The sequence below is a fragment of the Haplochromis burtoni genome, unplaced genomic scaffold, assembly GCF_018398535.1.
Source record: "Haplochromis burtoni strain Fernald_Lab_line unplaced genomic scaffold, NCSU_Asbu1 Contig_404, whole genome shotgun sequence".
Classification (NCBI taxonomy): domain Eukaryota; kingdom Metazoa; phylum Chordata; class Actinopteri; order Cichliformes; family Cichlidae; genus Haplochromis; species Haplochromis burtoni.
Window position 1 is genome coordinate 338,920 of NW_024582765.1, and position 15,611 is coordinate 354,530.

General features: G+C 43.6%; 1 protein-coding gene across 13 annotated transcripts in view; it reads right to left on the reverse strand.

Moving 5' to 3' along the window:
- Positions 1 to 15,611, reverse strand: part of epb41a (erythrocyte membrane protein band 4.1a) — a 64,011-nt gene that overhangs the window by 30,252 nt on the left and 18,148 nt on the right. For 5 of the 13 annotated variants that reach the window (XM_042212971.1, XM_042212974.1, XM_042212970.1 and 2 more), the window contains exons 12-17: positions 14,641 to 14,882; positions 14,079 to 14,153; positions 13,820 to 13,864; positions 10,567 to 10,629; positions 7,161 to 7,205; positions 6,815 to 6,985 (exon numbers count right to left, since the gene is read on the reverse strand). In XM_042212971.1, coding sequence (XP_042068905.1) covers positions 6,815 to 6,985; positions 7,161 to 7,205; positions 10,567 to 10,629; positions 13,820 to 13,864; positions 14,079 to 14,153; positions 14,641 to 14,882 — 641 coding nt within the window. The other 8 variants (XM_042212976.1, XM_042212982.1, XM_042212973.1 and 5 more) reach the window with 8 other exon arrangements.

The following is a 15,611-nucleotide window of genomic DNA, read 5'->3' on the forward strand; positions in this document are numbered from 1 at the left end:
CACACACACAGACACACACACACACACACTTCGACACAAAGAATGCGAGGTAAAGCCACAGCCTCCAAATTAGTAGAGCTCACTCCAACATCCACAGGAAAAAGGTCAGTTTCACACAGGCTCATCTCAGTATCATTATACACGTCTGATTTAAAGATTAATGGGTCAGGACATTAACCTTTTGCCTGAAACATGCAGGTTTTATAGAAAGAGCATCATTTAAGAAATTACACATGCATTAGTCATGTCTGTCTGGAAACAGTCCACCACCATCCTTCTAAGAAAGACCCTGAAAAGGCCGAGCGAGCATGAAGTGCCTCATGTCCACGATGTTCACCAAATGCTGCACAGACTAGCTTTTCTTTATCAGTCCTTCAATTGTAGTTTATTTGTGTCTCTTTGGGGAATATTGAGGATAGAGCAGAAAGTAAACATCCCTCGAATCAAGCAGTCTTTAGATAATCGAGGGACCGTGCAGGATGAATGCTGAGGAGCTTTTAAATAAAGGCTAACCACAGCATAGTCAGGGCCATCACCAGCAGGCCAGAGAGAAAGAAGGACATCCTGGAGTGCTTAAGCCTGGTTGGGTTTGTTACCAAACTTCCCCTCTCATGTGGCTCATTAACAACCACCTTTAGAGTGTGACTGTGAGCTTGTTCCTCCTCTTCTTCCTCCTCTTCTTCACCATCATCAACCCACTCCACTTCACTGTTCTCCTCATCTTCTTCCAGCAGCCAGTCACGTCTGTACCCCCCTGGCTCTGGGGACAAACTACATGCTCTTACCTTTTGTCCAAACAGAGTGTGCCTCCCTCGCTGTGCTCAGCAGCAGGCCAAGAGAGACAGATAACAATGAACAGACATGTGAAATACAGTCGACTGACAGAGGGAAGGATCATAGAGGAAGAGGAAATGGATGAAGGTACACAGATTCATGTCTGAAAACACTAAGCTTTCAGGCTGTCTTTATTATTGAGTATGTGAAGGGCACTCATGTGTTAATCTGCTCTTAGGAAACCCAATCAAGTGCTTGGATTTAAAAACATTAAAAACATCAGCATGAGAGCCTCTGAGTCCTGCTTTTTCAGAGTGATCTGCCTTCTGATTATTGTGGATTTGAAGTACAGTATAACCTGCATTGCCAAAAGTATTCACTCACCCACCCCAATCACTGAATTCAGGCGTTCAAGTCGATGCCGTGGCCATAGGTGTATAACATCGAGCACCTAGGCATGTGTAAACGGACTGATTCTTATATAACGCTTTTCTCCTGGAGTGCTCAAAGCGCTCTGTACAACATGTCACATTCACCCAAACACACTCTGTACTCAGTGCTTTCTAACTACACTCACACACATTCAGCAACTTGGGGTTAGTATCTTGCCCAAGGACACTCGACACGCAGACTGGAGGAGCCAGGGCTCGAACCACCGATCAGTAGGTGACCTGCTCTACCTCCTGAGCTACAGCCACCCCTGTGTACTGCTTCTACACAACTGTGCGCAACAATGGGTCTTGCTCGGGAGCTTAGTGAATCCCAGCGTGGGCCCTGATAGGAGCCCACCTCAGTAAGAAGTCCAGTCGTGAAATCACTTCTACATATTCCAGAGTCTCCTTTACTGGTATTGTAACAAAGTGGGAAGCACAGCAATTCAGCCACAAAGTGGTAGGTCACATGGTGGCAACATGACTACACACCAGTGCACAAAGCAAGGTCCATAAAAACATGGACGAGCGAGTTTGGTGTGGAAGAGCTTGACACATAGAACACCTTTGGGATAAATGACCTTCTCATCCAACCTCACAAAGGTGCTTCTGGAAGAACGAGAATTCCCACAAACACAATAAGAACAGCCCTTTATACTCACTGTACATGGACAACGGAATTATGGGTAATTATAACAGTAAAGGCTGAACTAACATCATCATAAACCCTATGGATGAATAATTAAATAATTTGTGTGTGAAGGCAGATGAATGAACACTTTTGGCAATACGGTGGATTTCATGGATTCACACTCATGAAACTGCAACTTTCCGGTAATTAAATGGGATTTTTAACAAGTTCAGTTAAACGAGTAACTTAACATCAGGCAGCTACATGTTAAATAATCCAAATCTATGAGTAATTATAGATTTGCCCATCCCTGTGAATGTGTACACACAGCACTGGAGTGGAAGAGCTGACCGCTGCAGTGCCTTTAGTGAAGGCGAATTCTCTGTGTCACGAGTCTGAAGAGGACGTTAGAGAACTCATTCCAGGTGAAATACACCGAGTCAGTAAATTTAAAAAATCATCACAATCCTTCATTGGTGAGTAAGAGCCAGTCACCAAAAGATGAAACGGCGTAAAAAGATCACAGGCTGGGGAGTCTGCACGGGGACAGAGCGGGGTCCATCATCGTGGGCTTTAGAGATCTTTGAGATGATGAGAAGGGTATTTTTATTTTTTCATACCATAACTCAGCAAAGCACTAATGTGAAATTTAACAATTTAGCCTGAGGCTTTCAGCAAATATATATATATTTTAAAAATAAAATAAAAAGTGCTGCTATGGCTAGATTTTCAGTAAAATATAATTTCTGAGATAAAAACTGTATCTTCACATTGTGGGTAGAAGAGAAGCCAGAGGGGAATATCGTAACTTTGCTGGCCTCCTCTCTGACCTTCAGTTTATAAACTCACAGGGAAGGATGATGGAAGCTCTTGGGAAGAGGATGGCGTAGCTGGGATTAGCCCAGACGCTACAGAGGAAAGGGAGATGAGAGAGATACAGGAAACAAAGAGTGAACAAGGGAACGATGCAGGGTGGAGGAATAAGGATGACGAGGGGTGGGGGAACAGTCCTCTTGGCACCGTTGGCCTTCAGCTTGTTTTCTTGGGTTTTGTAACTGTTGCAGTTTGTATGAGAGTCAGTGGACATGCGCAGATTAACCGAGCCATGCAGCTGGCAGGTCAAGCAAGGTCGCAAAGCTTGAAGCAGCTACACAAAGAGAGGACAAGACAAAGCGCCAAACTAAGTGCTGCTACTGATGAACAGAGCTGAACCAAAGATGTTGTTTCATTGAAACAGCACTGGTTTTAGTGGAGGCATGCACACCCATGCAACACCTCTTATTTGTTCATATCAGAGAACAAACCTGGACGAGGTCTTGGATAGGGTTATCCATGCCATGTGGGCTAATTTTCCAGAAGCACCAAACCCCTAAGAAGGCCCAGTAATAAAGGTACAGGACGGTGGTTCCCAGCTTCTGTCACACATTTCATTACTGTCCAAAATACAGACGTCCTGCTATAATTCGTAAAACAGTGGATCAAGCAGAAACCTTCACATAACAGTCATGTAATTGTCTAATGTTACTGTGTAATTGTAACGAGCAAATTCTGCAGTGTGTGAAGAAAGCTGCATCAACTCTTTCTACACTACAGTCCCTGATTACAACAGCTACAAGCAGCAAAATGATCTGGCAGCTGTGCAAGCATGAACAATAAGATGACCACACACTGTTTGTGCTGCACGCACTGGCTGCTGGTCAACTCTGCTGCTCCACTCCACCTTTGTTGTCCCAGTTACACAGCTGCACAACCATTTATCATTTATTTATTTATCATGTGTGATTGATTTCTTCTGGAGTTTCCCTTCTCTGAGCTCACACAGATGCCTTTCCTTGCTGGTACCCATGCTGTGCATAAAGCTCTGTAGTACTGTGCAAAGGTCTTAGGGTTTGCTGGTTTGAAGCATAGTGAGCGTGCAGCTGAGCACAAGCCGGCGGAGCTGGCTGACCAATGCTCGTGATATTCTTTGCTCATAAACGCTGCACAGTGCTGGCCTGCTGCAGCGCGGCCACAAAGCACCAGACTACACACCGCCTGTCACTGGGTATGGAAGCGCAGCCGTGGAGATGCTCTCCTGCATAAGCATGCCATCGTCACAGGAAAGGAAGTGTCTGTGCCTGTGGTCACAGTCGGGCTGAAGCAGTGGAATAACATGGTGAAAGCCAACAGCGCTACCTAGTGGAGGATCAGTGCATGAATTTGGAATCTTTCGCATTCTGATTGGTTAAAAACATATTTTATATTTCTGATCAGAGGCGAGACGTAGCAGAGTACAAATACATACGTAGAGTTTTCAGCTATCTTTACTGGTTGTTTTTACTCCTTACAGCTGAACTGAAATATCTCCACTTTGTACTTCTGACATTTTCAGATTTCAGACATTTCAACAGAGTTATTGTTTCCTGTCATTCCACCTTAAATCACTGTAAATAACTGATTGGAGTCTAAAAGGAAGAAATATTTAACTCTTCACAGACAATCCATTATTGTATCATCATCAGAGTGTGGGGCTGAACAAAAGTATTTTACCAGCACAACATAATCTGCAACATTGCTTTAACAATGTAACAGACAGCTTTAAGATGGCCTTAAGATGTTTATGCATACTGTTATCATATTAACCTTGTATTCCAGATGCAGTTATAACTATTTTATACACATTGCATATCTGTGCTTCTTTTGAGTTGATGTTCGGTTCATTAAGGGTCTTAAGCTTCACTGGCGTGACTGTCCAGGTGATACATGCTGAGGGAAACTAGAACATAGAAGGAATTGCAATACATGCTTACAAAACACTTATATCAGGTCATTTTTATTATCTTTTATAAGTTCATATTCTTGTATTGAGTTTTAAGTAGTATCAGTTGGTTAAAACATTTATTCAATTTATATTACATCTATAGTTCTAGTAAAAGGTTGACAGTGGCCTCTGTTTGACTGTGAGCGTTAGTAGGTGAGAGGTGACACAGAGTGCCACGTAAGGTCGTGAGATATCATGTTTGCTTGTAATTGTGGGCTTGCAGAAGTGCTCGCTCACTGCACAATCATTGTCTGCGGTTTTGAAGAAGCGCTAATCAGAAAGGTTGACAGGAAACATCTGTTATGAAGACAGAGACAATGTTCTTTTTAAACTGTGTTAAAAGTCATTGTGGTTTTGATCTGACCTATGTATGAAATGGATCTGACATTGAGGGGACGTCATTAAATTTAAGCCCTGATGGTATAAAATATCTGTTTATGCTTTGATTAAGTTGGAGATCAATTGCGGTCTGCGTACGTAGTGATCTTCCCACGCGTGCATTAAAATCATCGTTTGACTTCACCCGGCCGGATCAGTGTGGTTATTCTTCGATCACCTCTTGTTCCCCTTCCTCAATATTGAACCCTTAACAAGAGGTTAAAGTGAAACTGTCCTGAGTCTGACGACTCAGTGTTTTGTGTTTCTTTCTATTATTCTATGTTCTTGTTTATTCTGTTATATCTTGGAGATATCATGGAGCAGACAGAGTGTCCGTGCTGTCACTCTGTCTGCTCGTGAATCTGTCTGTTAAGTTCAGTGTCTTGTCTGGTTCTCTGTGTCTGTGAGTTTCCTGTTTTATTCTGAAGGTCTCTGTCTCATGTGAGTGTGTTCACTTTATGTTTCCTGTCCCGTCAGCCCTGATTTCTCCCAGCTGTGTTGCCCTCCTGTCTCTCATCCCTTGATTACTGCTGTGTGTATTTAAGCCCTGTGTGCTCTGTGTTTTCCCCTCCGTCATCCTGAGTGGTTTTCCCTGCATCTCTGTTTGTGTCTTTAGGTTTCAGGTTTGTTTTCTATGCTTAGTCTTTCCAGTTTAGGTTTACTCAGTTCTGTTTTTCGCCACCCTCGCCTTGTGTATTTACCACCTCCATTAATAAAGCTTCCTCACATCAGAAGTGACCGCATCTTGGGTCCTTCAATAAATTCCACACGGCTCGCCTCGCTGACCGTGACAGAAACAGCATTTTGGTAAAGCCATGAACCCTGGTTGTGGTGTTTCAGCACCAAGCTAACATCACAGAAGAGGAGCGAGCAGCAAGGAGCGCAGCTCAGCTGATCACATCTGCCTGCTCTTACAGAAGAAGCTGTGACGTGTTTCCAACTGATCTCAGGTTTGTTTTTCTCTTTAGGCGTGCACACAAAGGAAACGCGACCACGATGGAGGCAACAAAGACTTTTCCCTTTTAATTCACTGTTGTTCTACATTAAAGATGTTCAGGACTCCTTCATAGAATCAGTCTGAGCTGAAATAATGTTGCTGTGTTAAAACTGCTTCTTTTTCTTTTACACTTTGAGTCCATTTCACAGTCTCTACTTTGTCGTGTCTTTAAAAAGATGAATCAGTACTCTGTTTATTTTTAACACAAGTATCTGTACTTCTACTCAAGCGACTGTGTCAGCTGTTTATGATGCACACTCAGGTGGCAAAAGCATATTGTACACATGTACTTTGATCATTATCTGTCTCCTTGCACGCCTGTCATATTATTTTGAACATTTATAAACGTAGGAATACACAGTGTGAATTCTGGAGACTGATTAGTTTGTGTTCATTATTTTTAACATTTATATGGAAACGTAGAGAGAAAAAAGACCGGATTGATACATTTTTAGTCAATGTTGAAGCTTTTAAACACCGATTTTTGCCAGCGTTAGAATCAGAGCATCAGTATGTGCAGAGCGACTGTTTCAAAGCAGACATTCTGACTTGTCATGGCAAGGAAAACCATCACCAGTCGACAAACACATTAGCAGTGTCTGTGTTATGTTCCTGCATCCCAGTAACACGAGAGTGTCAGTGAGCCAGCATGAGCGAGTCTATAGGTGTGAACTGATTTCACTGCTCGATTGCTCTCGACACGTCAGCATGCCTGTCTTGGAAAAGCTTTCACAGGTAACTTTGTGTAATTCACGTGAGTAAAACAAACATGAGCTGCACTGCACCGAGCTCATCGGACTTACTGCTGGTTGGAGCTGACCGTTGATGCTCGCTGTGCGGAAAGGAGAGTTGGTGGAAAGACGCTTATCCCACTCGCTGGGCCGAGACTCCGGTACAGACTCCATGAAACTCCTTTTTAGCTCGCTGATGCTGGTATGGTGCCGCATAATTTCAGTCTGGGTCTTATCCAGGTCCTTCAACAAGGAGGCAAAAGTGAGAGTAGGTTGATGGAAGGAAACAACTACGCTGAAAGGCAACGATTAAGGTTGAGAAGACAATAGAAGAAAGCAAATGAAAACACAGGGCTGCACTTTCTATAAGTATATATTAAATATTTCAACAGTGCTGGGTCTGCCATGTCCCACTGACCTTTAGAGGTTGTGGAAGAACAGATTTTCCAGACAAACCAAACTGCTTCATGTTAGCAGTAATAAAGGAAGCAGCAGAGCATTACTAATGATTAGTGCGTACTGTTCTGTGGCTCACAAATCATGGTTTGCATCAATGCCAGCAGAAGATGTTTAATGAGGACAAACACAACAATGTCATCTGACAGAAAAAATTCAGATGGCAGCGCTAACACAACCAAAGCAAGATTGGTGACTGTGTGCACATCCACGCTGGGATGAACGAGCCAAAGCCGGCACACAAAGGAAAAACATGGCCACTGCAAAAAAGTGCAAAACTCATTCTGAGTCATGTCTGCCATTATTCTATAGTGTAATGACTGTTGTTTATGTCGGATGTGGGCAGAGATGGAATCGTTCGGTCTTCAGTGGTTAAAGAGTCTCTCTGATGTTTCACTTTCATTCTGACTCCTTTCAGAAAGGAGGACACGGGTGGAGCGCCGATGGCTTTACATCAGCACAAACACACCTGCTTCACCTGCTGTAACTACTTAAGACCTCAGCTTTGAAGTTTTTCATGTGACAGAGCAGGATGAGAGTCTGTTGAATGTAGACACGTCCTGTCATGTGAACAAGTCAGTACGTTCCATGAAAACTGTTAGCTTTGACGTTTCCACGAACCTCCATTTCTTGTTTTTGAGCCACATCAAGAAAATGCCTCTTCTACTCAAACAGAGCCGATCCGAGCAGACTGAAACAGTGTTTCAGAGATCAAGTGGTTTTTTCTTTACATAAGGTTGAAAAAAGCCAACAATTTAAATGTCACGTACAGACTTTAGAGAGGGATGACACATTATAAAATCACCAGGCTTAGCCATGCACTGCTGTTAGACACATGACGTCTCCTGAGTCCAGGCCAGGATGCTCAACTTTGGAGCCTAATTTTACATATGAATGTTTGATTTGTAGATTAACGAGTATCAGTGCTTCTTGTCATCCCTTTCTTCTGAAATGATGGTGGCAGAATATGATACAGCACAATGGACACAGCAAAGAGAACAACACAAGTCCATTATCACAGACACACAGTGTGTTCAGCATGAGCGCTGCATTAGGGCCATGAAGGACATTCATCATATTAAAAATGTCCTTAACGACCATGAGACGTAATGACGATGACAGCAAAGTCCAGAGTGTTAAACATCAGACTGTGAGCGTAAACGACTGGGAAACAAATATACTGACTGGAGCCTGTTTACCACAAAGACTCTGCTTCCTGCTCACTGGGTTGTTGATCAGATACAGTGGATGCAAAAGTATTGGGCCCCCTTGAACTTTCCCACATTTTGTCACATTACAGCCACAAACATGAATCAATGTTATTGGACTTCCAGGTGAAAGACCAACACAAAGTGGTGCACACGTGAGAAGTGGAACGAACATCATCCATGATTCCAAACATTTTTTACAAATAAATAACTGCAAAGTGGGGTGTGTGTAATTATTCAGCCCCTTTGGTCTGAGTGCAGTCAGTTGCACATAGACGTTGCCTGATGAGTGCTAATGACTACATAGTGCACCTGTGTGTGATCTATGGGCCGATCGTGGCTCAAGAGTTGGGAGTTCGTCTCGTAATTGGAAGCTTGCCGGTTCGAGCCCCGGCTCCGACAGTCTCGGTTGTTGTGTCCTTGGGCAAGACGCTTCACCCGTTGCCTACTGGTGGTGGTCAGAGGGCCCGGTGGTGCCAGTGTCCGGCAGCCTCGCCTCTGTCAGTGCGGCCCAGGGTGGCTGTGGCTACAATGAAGCTGCCATCACCAGTGTGTGGATGATGGATGACTGGATATGTAAAGCACTTTGGTAAGTAGTAAGTAAGGCGCTATACAAATACAGGCCACTTACCAGGCCATCTAATGTCAGTACAAATACAGCTGCTCTGTGACGGCCTCAGAGGTTGTCTAAGAGAATATTGGGAGCAACAACACCATGAAGTCCAAAGAACACAGCAGACAGGTCAGGGATAAAGTTATTGAGAAATTTAAAGCAGGCTTAGGCTACAAAAAGATTTCCCAAGCCTTGACCATCCCACGGAGCACTGTTCAAGCCATCATTCAGAAATGGAAGGAGTATGGCACAACTGTAAACCTAAACTCACAGGCCGAACAAGGAGAGCGCTGATCAGAAATGCAGCCAAGAGGCCCATGGTGACTCTGGACGAGCTGCAGAGATCTACAGCTCAGGTGGGGGAATCTGTCCACAGGACAACTATTAGTGGTGCACTGCACAAAGTTGGCCTTTATGGAAGAGTGGCAAGAAGAAAGCCATTGTTAACAGAAAACCATAAGAAGTCCTGTTTGCAGTTTGCCACAAGCCATGTGGGGGACACAGCAAACATGTGGAAGAAGCTGCTCTGCTCAGATGAGACCAAAATGCAAAACGCTAACGTGACAAAATGTGAGAAAGTTCAAGGAGGCCCAATACTTTTGCAAGCCACTGTACTTACACCTACTCTTTGGCTGGTGTGAAATGATGAGGGTTTATGGCTGAGAGTCAGAAAAGCTTGTTTTCCATCCTTCTTGAAACTGTTTGTTGCATGAAGTCAGTCGAGAACACGTTTTTCCCCTCGAGCGTTTTGTGGTTTGCGATCAAATTATCAGTGAAGTTCACTCTTTTTGTCCAAATGAGAGCAGTGATGGTGTCACACATGGAGCTGATATTGGTTAAAAAGTAACATACGCGTCTCTCGAGGACTCATATTCACAATCCCCTCGCTTAGCTCCGAATCAAACCTAAAGTGCATTAGCAGGGAGTCCCAGCCTAACACCGAGTGAGTTAAAACTTTACTGATGCTTCAACATTTCTCTTGTTCCACACTTTTAAGCTCAGAGCTAAGACACTTTATGAATAACTTATAATTGTGACAGTTTTAGTCCCAACTTTAAGGGGAAATTCTTAAAAACAAATTCTAAGACTTTTCATAGGATGTTGTCACCAGGAAACAAACTCTTAGTACTTCAGAGTTTTGTGAATCCGGGCCCAGGAGATGATGTTATACTGGGTCCTCTGATAACCAATAAAAAAGGAATACAGCGCCTTGCTCCTCTCGACCAATCACAGTTTGAAGCACTAGAGCTCCAACATTTCATTCTAAGCAACATCACTGACGTAAACCACAGACGGAGGTTGGAAGGACGATGAATGCATACGTTAGTGAACTTTCCTGGAGATGTTTCCCAGTCATCTATCACACGGACAAACACAATGTGAAAGTAAAGTGAAGCTACTTGCATGAGAGTCAGACAGGAAAATGGTGCATGCCAACCCTTTAGGGTTAAACTAGGAAGAACAAAAGACAGAACAAAAGAATGAAAGAACTAAAGAACGGAGCTGTGACAGCGAAACGGCGCTTATTTAAGACTGAAGATACAAACCTCCAACATTAAATTGCTATGTCTGATATAAATTGTTTCACCCTCAAGTTTCTTTGATCTTTTCTGTGGAAATGAGGAAAAAGGAAAACACTGGTTTAACATAACAACTGGTTTGAACATTTCACATGTGATTCTGAATAGTGTCCCATGAGCACGACTGACCAATGACATGAGCCGTATCAAAAACGAGCTGTGCAATCACAACAACAATGCAGGCTGCAGCCCGACTGCGTCCAGCTCAGTAAAGTTAACAACAGTCATGTGTTTGACGCAGCAGGCTGGGACCCAGTTCCTCTCCATCCCCACACTCAGTGAGCTGGTGAAGGCTCTCTTAACTGCACTAAGGCAGAAACACCGGAGATTCTGAGGAACCTCGCTTTTTACAACTAAAACAGGAAGTTGGCTTGTTATTAGCCTCTGCAGTGATTTATACCGCTACCAGCTGAATGCACTGAGATCCATCACCTGTTATTAAATGCACCGATGGTTCAACACTGATCTTATTCTTCTTTCTTAATAGAACTAAATCAATATTTCATTTTGATCATTGCTGACACAGTCAGTGTGAAATATACTGGACACAAACATGGATGGCAGCCTCACAGCATCGTCGGTGCAGATTTAATGTTGGAAGGCTTTATAACCTGATGTGGCAGAGTGTCCACACAGAAATATGTAGGGATCCCAGGGGAACTAGGTCGCATATTTGCTGCACATCTATGGAAGGCACATTCTGTGCATGCAAACTGCTGCAGTGGCAGTGCGGTGTGCAGGAAGTGCAGGAGGATGCGTGCCTGTCTCCTGAGTCAGATCTGGAACTAATGCTTTCAAAAAATCAAACACTATTCAGTGACTATTTCAGGTGTCTCGTAGATGGATGAAAATACCTGAATGCCTCTCCATGCCATGAGCCTAGCTCTTTTTAATTTAAATACATCTGCATTCAGTTTAAAACGTGTGGACAGTCAGAATGGTGAGAAGGCAACATGAAAACATTTCAATCATATTTCAATTTAAAGCCCAAAGAACGCAAGGACATTATGTGAAATGTAAATAAATGTATAAATAGGATTCAATGATTTTCAACTCTCACATATTTTACTCTGTTTGTTTAAACTGAGACGTCTTAATATTTTATGAAAAATAAGCTCCTTTTGAATTTGATGGCAGAAAAACATCCAAAAACAAGTTGGCATGAGGGCAACACAAGGCTGGAAAAGTCAGTGGTACTAAGAGGAAGCTGCTGGCTTGCTACGTCAAGCAACGAAGAAGCCGTGTGTGAATATGATGCAGAAAGGCTAAAGTCGTCTCTGTGCAAAGGTTAATTAAATGGACTAAGGAACCTAGTCCATAGAAACAAAGAGGAGAGCAACCAAAGCCTGCATCCCTGATGGTACAGGGGTTAGGGTACACACGTTTCAGTGTAACATCTGCTCCTATCCAGATGTTGTTATCATGGAAGAGCTTCATATTTCAGCAGGTCAAACTGCACGTATTACCACAACATGGCTTCATACTGTCCAGACTGTCCTGAACTATCCAGACCTTGAATAGCTGAGAATAGGGATGGGTACCGGTGTCCGGTGACATGATGGCACCGGTTCTGACATAAACGGTAGTAACCAGACCGAAAAGCAGCGCACATTTCGGTGCTTTATTTCGGTGCTTTTTTTTCGGTGCTTTTTTTTCCTGAGCTGTGATACACTTCTAGCCAATCATTTTACGTTTCCGAGGATAGTAGGCGGGGCCAGGTACGTACGTTCTGTTAGAGCAGAGCTACAGATTAAAAATGTCCAAGGCGAAAAGTCTGGCTGTACTTCACAGCAAAAGATGCAAACTCAGCAGCAACAAGTGCTTTAAGCTGATACTGTGATACTGTCAAAGGAGGTAACACCTCGAATCTGATGAAACACATAGCGTTGTTTTTTTTAAAGCCCAGAAATGCGCCGTATGATAGCTTGCTGCGAGACCTCACATCGTGCACGTCGGGTGGGTTGCCTGTTATGCAACATCCCCCAAAAACCCGAAGAGCAGAGTCCTGGCCCCTAGCCCTGCCAGTGTAGCAGAAATGATGAGGATGATGATGCAGCAGCCGTTCTTCTCTGCATGAGTAGCTTCATGTTGTTCGTGTGTAATTTACGTTGAGTAGGCTAACCACGTTATTACATTAATGCATGTAAGGTGAACTAGCAAACATCATCATAGCTACATGCGGCTGTCTTCTTGTTTGATGGCAGATACTCCCTTCACCCTGGCCAAAAAGGCTAAAATGACCAAAGAAAAAGTGGAAAACAGTTAAAGATGAGAGGTTTAGGACAAAGTTTGTGTTTTTTCCATTGTTTAAGCACTGCTTCCAGCCAAGAGTGATACCATATATGCCCCATAGCTGCAGAAAAGGCTAACATTGTTATCTTTTTACAAAAAAACAGCTGAACATGAGAGGTTTTTGGACCAATTTTGTGTTCTCCATTCTTTAAGCACCGGTTTGAGCACCATTTGAGCACCGGCACCGTTTCAAAAGTACCGATTTGGCACCGGTATCGGATAAAACCTAAACGATACCCATCCCTAGCTGAGAACATTTGGGCCGCCGCGTAATGACAAAACTAAAAACACTCCCGAGCAGCCACAGAGCTCCACAGCATGCTCAGGAAAGGCAGCTGCAGAGCTGCAAACACGCTCCTGTCCCAGCTTTGTGCACATGTGTTACATCATATTACACAGAACCAGTGTTTTTCATTCAAATGTGAAAACGTCTCAGTTTAAACATTTTGGTCTTTTATGTTTTACTGTGAATAAAATACCTGTTTATGTTTCCCTCTTTTTCTTTATCCTGACATTTTTGGAACTGGGGCTGTGCCGTCCCAACACATTACACTGGTTATAGGAGCCCACTTTAGCCCACTTTAGAGGCTCACACTTATTTACACATCCAGCACTTACAGATAGAAAGAAAGAAACTACTACAATAATATAATAATAATAACAACAATAATCATAATAATAACAGTAATAATACGAGAGAACCACTTTGTCCAAGAGCTGCAGGCAATGAGAGATACAGTTCAAACTTGCAAAGTTGAATGATTTATGATTCAACTTCAGAAAAGCTCAGAGAAAATACAGCAGCATTCACAGGGAAGCAGGCAGCAGAAATAATGAAACAACCAAGGCAGCAAATCACTGTGTCAAAATAAAGATGAGCTGATGTGTAGCTGATGCAGGGATCACAGTGCAGCAGTGACACGCTAACCTTCCTCACTCGAACCATCTCCATCTTTCTGTCCTGAAGAGAGTGCTGCTCTCCCATCAGAGGAAACACAGGTGAACATGTTACTGCAACTCAGCAAAACTCAGTACACACACACACACACACACTCACACACACACAGATACAGATATTTCTTATACACGATACGAGCATATGCAGATCCAGTTATAAAAACGTCTTTAATCTGTAGGTGGTCTGATCCATCATGCAGCAGGTCTGATCATGTACAAGAAAAACAAACCTGGCTTTTTCGTTCTTTTTCCCCATTAGTGATGGCCAAAGACGGGGCATGCCTCCGCTCTCTCCTGCCCACCGTCTAGTACATTAAACAAAACTCACATGCTGAGGATCAGCTTCAGGAAAAACAGGACAACAGCCTTCATATAGTTACAACCAAGGGTGAAGTAGCCAGAGCGCTGGTCTGTGTTCACTTTGCAAATGTAAATAAAGTTGTAGTCCAGCGTAGTACAACAGCTTCTACTGAGCACAACTGAAGGCAAGTTAGCATAAACTGACAAGCAGCAGTTCATTTCCAATCAGCATTTTAAACAAAGGACACTGAGTCCACAGGGGCCGTATTTTCCAGGAAGAGAGAGGAGAAAAGCTAAGATGTGATCACTTCATTTATACAAAGTTATACAGGAATTGTGCTGTAGATGTACAGCGCTCACCCAGTGTCTGTCAAGCTGAACCTCTCTCTCCTCTCTGGGTTGCTCTGGTCTTGTGAATCTCAGATTATAAATTATGCTGAGGTATTTTTTCCCAATAATAAGTAGAGTTAAGGCTCGGTGGTAATCCCCTACCTTAATCTCTGGAGTAGACTTGGCACTGTGGCTCTTGACGCTGTCAGTTGTCAGGCATTGTGCCTGTAGCTCTGCCTTTCTGCTGGAATATCGGTGTCCTCTGGGCGTGGAGACATCGTGGTGGTCAGAACGAGGCAGGGTGGGTAGCAGGGGTGACGGGGTGGCCTCCCCAGGTGACACTGGTGACATAACAGGGGCACTGACAGGACGACTGGACTTGTTGTCGGGAGTCGACACCATTGCTAGAATGGAAGAGACGATAGCCTCGCTTTGTTTTTGGAAACTATTCAACAATAATTCTTTATGATGTAATTTATCAATAAACACTACTTGGACCCATTAATGTACCCAAGGGTTTAGGAAGCAAGTCAACTGAATCAGCTCAAAAGTACTCGTACTACAAAAAGCACCCAGTCTGAGTGCATTGTGTGCTGCCACTGTGCTCTTGGCAGCTATCTTTGTGAATCAGTCTTTGTATAGAAATGTCACTCAAATCCTGAAACACATCAAAGCCACCAGCTGACTGTAAAAAGCAAAGAAGCCGACACAGAACACACGTATACACGTGAACGGACTGATTAACCCTCGAAAGCCTAAACCTGTTGCTGGCGTCAAACAGGTGTTTGCAACTTTTCTTCCAACATCTGTAACTCCTGGACCTCAACTGAAAGAATTAAAACAGGTTGTGAAAGCAGCAACTCTGTGCTTTTTAGTCATATTAGGGCCATTACAGTAAACGCATGTACGGCGCCGCAGCAGCCCTGCAAAGATCACGGTCTGCTGAGAGCCTGCCTCCCTCCTCCTGCTCCATCCCCAGCACCTCTTGCATCACAGAGGTGCTGGGGAGGCATTCCTCCTCTGTCCCCTCCTGGCCAGCTGTGTCTCAATCTCAATCTCAATCACACACACACACACACACACACACACACGCACACACACACACACACACACACACACACACACACACACTC